Here is a 7,544-nt window from a genome sequence, read left to right as displayed (position 1 = left end):
CAAACAATCGAGCTTAGCCCAAAAATTTCTAAGTTCCAAAGAAAGCAAACTAGAAGAAACCATCCCAATATAGTCACATTTTCCAAACCAATGACATCTTTATTAATTATAACCTGAATCAATGTTGAGGTTGAAAAAAGCAATGGCCTTGCTAAGAATTCCATTCCATTCCAACAACAAAACATTTTTGTGCAACTTTTGACTTCAAAAACAACCAAAAAAAAAGAGCATAAAAGGAAAACTTTGAAGTGTTGTTTTTTTTAAGTGTCACTGTGGAGTTGAAGGGATGGGAGTGAGTTTCCTGCTAGAAAGGCTTTGATAAGTTGGAGAGCCAGTTTGGGTTTGTGCAGAGGTACTTCATGGCCAGCTCCTCTCACAGACACAAGGGTCAGCCCTTCATATTCTTGAATCCATCCTCCAACCTGTACACAACAATAACTAATCTCGTTTAATTTGCACAATCCTTTTTCCCGCCAACAGAACTCATTGTCTCGAGATCAGTGGGGTATAGAGGAGTTTTTTAATAAGAAACTAAGCTTTCATTGAGAAAGGAATGAAAGAAAATAAAAAATCAAAGAACAAGCCAAGTGGTACAAAAAAATACTCGGCCAAAAACAGCCCAAAACTAACTACACAAAAAGTGGCTCCAATCCAGAATAATGAGACCCGGTAATTACAATAGTCCGAAGAAACCGAAGTCCAAATAAAAGCATTAAACCTAGCCAAAATTAGGTCTCCTCCCAAGATCTCTATGTGACAAGTTCATGCCCAATGCGAGGGCTTCTAAGGAGCTCTAAAACGTATGTAACTCTAAATCAAGTATGGTCCTTTTTCAATCTCTTTAAAACTATGATTATGCACAGCTAAGGATTCACATAGATACAAGGGCTCCAATGAGCCTTTGAGACGTTTTTCGAACGACTTATTATCTTTTAGAATAATTGAAGTCGTCCTCCTTAAGAAAACATCATATTCCTGAGATTTTGAAAACAAGCAGAAATGACAAAACTATTTTGGAAATAATCTCCTAAACGAGAAACTTCTGCTCTCCTCCCAAAGATAGAAAAACTTTACTAAAGAAAAGAAAAATCGCACTCATACATGATATTCAGATGTTTTTTAGTGCTTTCTTTCGTTATTGTAATAAAAGTTGTTGTAAATCATATTATGATGTGTTTGCTTTATTTCCCTCATAAATGCCTTCTAAGGTATCATATATCCTCGACCTATAAAAATCAAAGGTCGATGAAAATAAGAACATAAATCCTAAAAATTGTCTTAATAAAAAAAATTCAAGGTATCACTGTTCACTACTGAAAGTCATTTTTTGAAAACAAATAACAAAAACGAAAAATCAGCGATATTTGATAATGATTTACCTGGCCATCATCATACCAAGCATGCCAAGGTCCTGTTTGTGGAAGCTCAAGGGCGTCAATACTATAACGGGTAGATGTGATTGGGAGTATAGAATCTGTATCACCACTGTCATTGGAAACCAATAATTTAATTCAGTAAAATGAAACATTGATGGATGATTCAGGAACTGGAGAAAAAAAGAAAAAAAAAAGGCAAGAAAGATTAAAGAATACACAAGGGACATGCAAAAGATGGTCCAAGCAAAAGGAGCCAACCTAGACAAGGAGACTCCAATCTAACAAAATAAGCCCTAGCATTATCAAAATAATCATGGGTATGCGGAATTGATTTGGTTCATTTTACCAAAACTGAAACTGTGGGTTAGCGTATGTGCAAGCCCAATGAAATGTACTTTTTGTACAAACCAGTTTAAACCGAATTAGTATCAATAACAAATAGAAAAAGGGCAAGTCAAAAATGGATAGGCCATCAGTTAAACGGGTTAAGAGTCAGCTTAGGTGTTAGATAACAAATTAATAATGGTTGCAGGACAAAGGAGAAATCAAGAGAGAAGAACACAAGGAAGATGAGGTCGACAAAGAAAACTAGAGAGGATAACGCGCTTCGATTCTTTGTAAAGCTCAAATTTAACGTGACAGCCCCCTAAATGCTGGAGAGTTATTAAATGTGACTATCAGAATGTGTCTGCCCCCTCCTACTATAAAATGTATGGTTAAACTATTAATTTTTAGTCTCTCTCATACATCCAGTGATGGAAAACCGACAGCCACATTATTCCAACCTCCGCCCAAAGTTTCTCCTAAATGCCATGAAGTTCACATTAATAGAGGCGTGGAGTAGCTTCATAATATAGAAAAGTAGACAACTAAAAATGACGAAGTCGAACAACATTAACATCTGAACTCTGAACAACTCCCTACAACCAAACCTTCACCAGCACTTCAAAATATTTATGAATAATTAATAAACTCAGTTTTTTGCTGGCACTCTCCTGGTGTAAATGTAATACTCGTTTTATTGATTATAATCTCAATGTTCTTTTGGCCAATTGGAAAGTTTTTCTTAAACACTCCTCAATTTGGAGTTTGGCTCACCTTTTGTAGTATTTCATATCACTAATGAAATATTTGTTTTCCATCCGAAAAATTATCACTAATTAAATGATACATTATCGTTAATTTTGACAAGAAGAAGAATTATTACTAATCCAAAACTTTCAGTTATAAAGTCAAAGTTATTGTGTTTATTTATATTAAGTTTTTAACATAAAGTCAGTCTTTAGTTTAACCTTTTTTTTTTCTTTGAGGAGATTAGTTTTACTTTTTGTATAAATATTAAATGGAAACACTCGTTTGCTATTATCTCAACCAGTAAAAAACCAACAAATGAAAAACAGGAAGAATGATAGTAATTAGTAAACAAGAAATGATATGCAGAGGAAGAAGTAAGGAAAAACGTTACAGGGGGCTGCAAATGAACTAAGCATAAGAAAATTATTCTTTATAAATTGTGGTCTCCATGATGCTTCTTCCTTTTAAAAATTCTAAAATACTAGAAAAGCACTGCAAAGTGTTTTTAGAAGCACTCCAAGAGTTCTTATAAAAGGAGTCTTTCACCAAAAGTACTTTTTATGCTCCCTCTCAAAATTTGTATCCTTGAACTTTTTTTTCCTTTTTATATATTATTAAAAAATTTGTTTCTTGTTAAAAAAAATTAGAAGTTGTTTACCAATGTAAAAGCATAGACTAATTGCTTCTTTTTTATGATATAATATAAGACTTCGAATTCTAAGACAAACCTGAACACCCAAATACGAAGTCCTGAATGTATCAGTTCCCGATATATGTCCAGCACAGAGCCAGCAGAATCCTTCCAATTAGTGTTAATCAGCTCGCTGTCAGCATTAAGAGTTTCATCAAACACTAGAAGAACATCCTTGCTTGAAAATCTAAAATAATGTTATCAAGGGAATAAGTACGTCTAATAGAAAATTGTTTAAAATTTTGAAGATATCCTCCAAGATCCCGTAGTGAAAAATGTCATAATTTTTAAAACCTCTGTTGCTTCCCAAAGCTGATTTTGGAGTGGGCAAAGCCTCTGTCAAGCTCCTAGTTAAATTTACTTGGTGAAATTTACACCTAAATAGAGTTTCTTACAATAACTGGTTTATCTGGAAAAATATGCAATAAAAGCCACCACAAGTTTTATACTAGTTTTTAATGTCATACCTGCAGGTTTCCCACATTGCTGGTGCATGCTTAGGATCAACATGAAGCGCCTTCTGAACTTCAGGTAGATTGAAGTATGCGACCGAGTGCTTCTCAGTGCAAGGATCATAACGCTCAGCAACATGCCCAACCATCTAAGAAAAACAGTAACGGTAACATAATGGATGTAAAATTTTGAATCAATAATATTAACAGAAGCACTGTCCAGTGCAAATGAATTTTTCAATGTTCAATTTGAAGGGGTACTTGAAGATTTCATAACTTCACAAGTACTTATAAGAGTGTTAATGAATAAATCAACCCTCAACCCAAAAGCTTAAGCTGATGGATTGGGTAAATTTAATTCATTTATATGGATTCTCAACACTCCCTCTCACTTGTGGGCTTGGATAATTGACAAGGCCCAACAAGTGGAAATTGGGAGGAAACAAGAATGCGGGGGTTCGAACACAAGAATTCTCGCTCTGGTACCATGTTAAAGATGAATAAACCACCACTCAACTCAAAAGCTTTAAGCTGATAGATTGGGTAAATTTAATTCATTTATATGGATTCTCAAAAAAGAGCTTATACTATAACCTTGAGCTTGTTTAAGGAAATTCCAACAAAGTGATCCTTAGTTTACTTAGCAGAATCTTGAGCTATGATTATAATTGTAAAATCTATTGAAGCAGAAGATTAACAAGTATCTCCACTGGGGCATGATTTAAATTTTTAGCACATGAGAAGCCTTCTCGATGGCAACTGTGCGTGATGAGCAATCATGTGCAGCAGGACAGGAAAATCTGAATGTTATAACATCTATTTTCAAGATAATTATTTGTTACCTCCAATCCTTCATTCGAGTTATTATTGTATTGCAACCAATTAAAATCGAGTAATTAGAATATTGATCAATATTTCTAAACTCACATGCATTCGCTTCCAAAGCCGATTTGAAGAACCATCAGAGCATGGAGGAGTGAAGATGCTATAAGGGTCAATATTCCCAAGTTCTTTGTTAACAACATCTAGTATCTCGTCACAAGATTCAGAGGAATGTATAAAAGATTGATTTCTACATTGTAGATTAAGCTGCTTGTATGTCTGATCAGAAATCAAACCAGTTGACCACAAAAACTCGAAAACTCCAACATGATCATGATGATCATCAAAAAGAGCATTCCCCACCTATATGAGCAATGTATAAAAGTGAATATGACAACCTTATGTATAACATAATGTTACTATAAAATTTTAATTTTGTGAGGAGAAGATGCAAATACCATATAACCCTTCAGATTGATGGATTTTTCTTTGAATAGAAGGTTGTTCCTTACAATAGCTTGGCTTAGCTGAGGTACGTAATGTCCTACATGTTAATTTCATTTCATTAACTAACTACTACGATAATGAAGTTAAGCCCTATTTAAAATTAAAGAGATATACAAAAACTAATTTGGGAGAGCACAATATAAGCAGCTATGAAAAATGAATAGAAATAGTAGATGTAAGGAATGGATAACATCCTTTGAGAAACCAGACATTTTGACATGAATACTTAAAATAGATGATTTCCTCCTTACCCGCATAGCTCTCGCCTGTAATGTAAAATTCCCTTCCTTTGAACTGGGGAAAGCGTTCGAACCACTTCAATAGGAAAGCTAGAGAATCCTCAGCTAACAAAGAGGAAGTTGAAGTTGAAACATAATCAAATTAGATGGCTTCGCAATGACATAATAGGTCCAATCGGGTAGAACATGTTGTCTAAGTATTACCAGTCCTTTTATCTCCATTATTCAGCAAGTCCGAAGATGTGTTTGAATATGAAAAACCAACTCCAACAGGGGAATCAATAAATATAACGTTGGCAACTGTAGAGATCATGTAGATAGGTAAGAGAAGTCATAATATAAGTTCCCCACAAAATACTTTCTAGCCTCGTTCATGATACTCCTGACTATACATAAAAACTACGTACTAAGCAAAATAACTATCAGAGGGTACATTTTCCTTTTTGCACTTTCTAACATAAACGTTTACTATTGTAAGCCTAAGAATATACTGAAGTAACACCCCAATAGAGCATTCAACTACTCGTGATAGAATATTTGATAAAATAAATCTAATATTTATTGACCATCTAGATGTTGCAAGGATGGACAACTGCTATGACACCCTATAGATTAAGAACTCACAGTTTCTCCATCATCTGACGATAAAAACTAGACTTAAAACAATTTTTTTGTTCATAAATTAATATTTTAAATTCAGTATCGGTACACTCTACCTACTCATTTGTGAAATAATCAGTCAATTTCTGAAACAGGGGGGAAACGTCGGAAGAAGAAAGGGAGATGTTATTCAACTTTTTTTTATTTTTTTATTGTATATAAATCTTACCTTCATTCCAAGAATAAGGGTTCAAGTAAAGGAATTTCCCATCAGCATTAATGTGAAATGGGCCAATTTCTTCTGCCTCACCGTAAGCAATTGATGAGCATCCAGGTCCTGCAGAAACAACTCAACATTTAAAAACTCATTCACTCAGTATACCATACAACCAATACCAATTATCTTAAAAATTCACTACTATAAATGCATGAAACCATTTCCAATTATGCTATTCAATCATCCTATGGATTCAACAACTAAACAGCCCAAATAAATTAAAAACAGAATCCAAGAGGAGATAGTTCAAGTAGAGGACCTCCATTAAGCCATAGAACAAGAGGTTTAGAGGCAGAGTCCTCCGTAGCCTCAAAAAACCAGTAGAACAGCGCTCTCCCAGAATCCTCATTGACAGTGATATAACCAGAATAGTGCGCGAAGTTCACATCGAATTTCTGGCCCGGAAGCTCAATGACCCTATCCAATTCCTGCTGGAGAAGTGGGTTATCCGAATAAGTTGAAACGCTGATTCCCAGATGGAGAAAGCCGAAAATGGCGAAGGCCTGGAGAAAAACCCAGGTGGGTCGAGCCATTCTGAGCAAGATCGCTTCGAATTTGCGATGGCGGAAGAAGGAGTGCCTTGAAATGCGGAAATGGATTGAATTTTAAAAAGCGAGGGCAATGATCGCCTCCACATCCCTTTTTTTGTTGGGTTTTCTTTCTTTCTTTTTTTTCTCTTTTTCTCTACGATCGCGTCGCTGGTTCACCCATGAACTGCATCGATGTGACATTTTTGTTTATTTCTTCAATTTGCTGTGATTCGTTGGTGTAAACGGCAATTTGGAACACTGAACGGATGAGAGAGCCCCTATTTTGGATTTGCATTTATGGGGAGAAATTTCTATGGTTTGCAAATTGCATGTGATGGGATTGGGAAGTACACTCACGTATTTACTCAAAAATAAAATTTGTATCTTGACAATTATGTTATAGAACTGTGAAAAATATATGTGTTTTAGAAAGAAGAGAATTTGAGAATCAGATAAAATACAAATGCTGCCAACCTTAACATATTTATATAAAATATATATTCTTGAGGGTCGAATCATCCCAAATAAAAATGCATCAAATTTTTTTATAATTGTTTGTTATGGGGAAATTCAAAATATCCACCTAGGTGATCACTGCTAAAAAATTGATCGCTTGTTTTTTCTAAAAACTACCTATTAAGTATTTTCTCGATCGCTTGTTTTTTCTAAAAACTACCTATTAAGTATTTTCTATAGATAAAATGAAGATAACTAGTCAAGTTGAGCACTTGAGCTATGCTCAACTGTTAGATTAATATATATATTATTAACCCAAAAAATGAGTGTTCGATATTCTCAACTTGTTAAGATGTATATCTGTGACCAAACAGTCGTGTCTTTGAACCTCTACTCTATTGGGTTCTGGTACTAAAAAAAATCTTGTCTCTCATACTTGGTAAAATCAAATGTTCACTTTAACCATAATTTTTATTGAATAAGTATATAAAACCATCATTTGGGATTAATTTTTTCTTTT

General features: G+C 34.4%; 1 protein-coding gene across 3 annotated transcripts; it reads right to left on the bottom strand.

The window, feature by feature from the left end:
* Window positions 1-78: 78 nt before the first annotated feature.
* On the bottom strand, window positions 79-6,801 carry SCPL29 (serine carboxypeptidase-like 29). 3 transcript variants are annotated; one of them, XM_022302453.2, is made up of 11 exons: window positions 6,298-6,797; window positions 5,991-6,098; window positions 5,366-5,461; window positions 5,174-5,266; window positions 4,874-4,959; window positions 4,521-4,778; window positions 3,609-3,742; window positions 3,179-3,274; window positions 1,380-1,485; window positions 931-975; window positions 589-834 (listed from the first exon to the last, which is right to left on the bottom strand). In XM_022302453.2, the coding sequence occupies exons 1-11, from the start codon at window positions 6,569-6,571 to the stop codon at window positions 811-813; spliced, it is 1,320 nt and encodes a 439-aa protein (XP_022158145.1). In that variant the 5' UTR covers window positions 6,572-6,797; the 3' UTR covers window positions 589-810. The 3 variants fall into 3 exon arrangements, with proteins under 3 accessions (XP_022158143.1, XP_022158145.1, XP_022158142.1); XM_022302451.2 differs by lacking the exons at window positions 589-834; window positions 931-975 and adding an exon at window positions 79-422 and having other exon boundaries at window positions 6,298-6,786; XM_022302450.2 differs by having other exon boundaries at window positions 589-975; window positions 6,298-6,801.
* Between the last annotated feature and the right edge of the window lie 743 nt (window positions 6,802-7,544).

Source organism: Momordica charantia (assembly GCF_013281855.1).
Source record: "Momordica charantia cultivar OHB3-1 chromosome 8 unlocalized genomic scaffold, Mcharantia_2.0 BLBB01000008.1, whole genome shotgun sequence".
In the NCBI taxonomy this organism is placed as follows: domain Eukaryota; kingdom Viridiplantae; phylum Streptophyta; class Magnoliopsida; order Cucurbitales; family Cucurbitaceae; genus Momordica; species Momordica charantia.
Note: the sequence above shows the minus strand (reverse complement) of the source record. Positions and strands in the feature narration are given on the sequence as shown.

Coding starts and splice junctions, on each gene's coding strand:
- SCPL29 (XM_022302450.2), bottom strand. CDS start 6,571: ATGGCTCGACCCACCTGGGTTTTTCTCCAGGCCTTCGCCATTTTCGGC. Junction 5,267..5,365: donor TAATGGAGATAAAAGGACTG/GTAATACTTAGA, acceptor CCTCTTTGTTAG/CTGAGGATTCTCTAGCTTTC. Junction 4,960..5,173: donor TACAGGCGAGAGCTATGCGG/GTAAGGAGGAAA, acceptor ATTAACATGTAG/GACATTACGTACCTCAGCTA.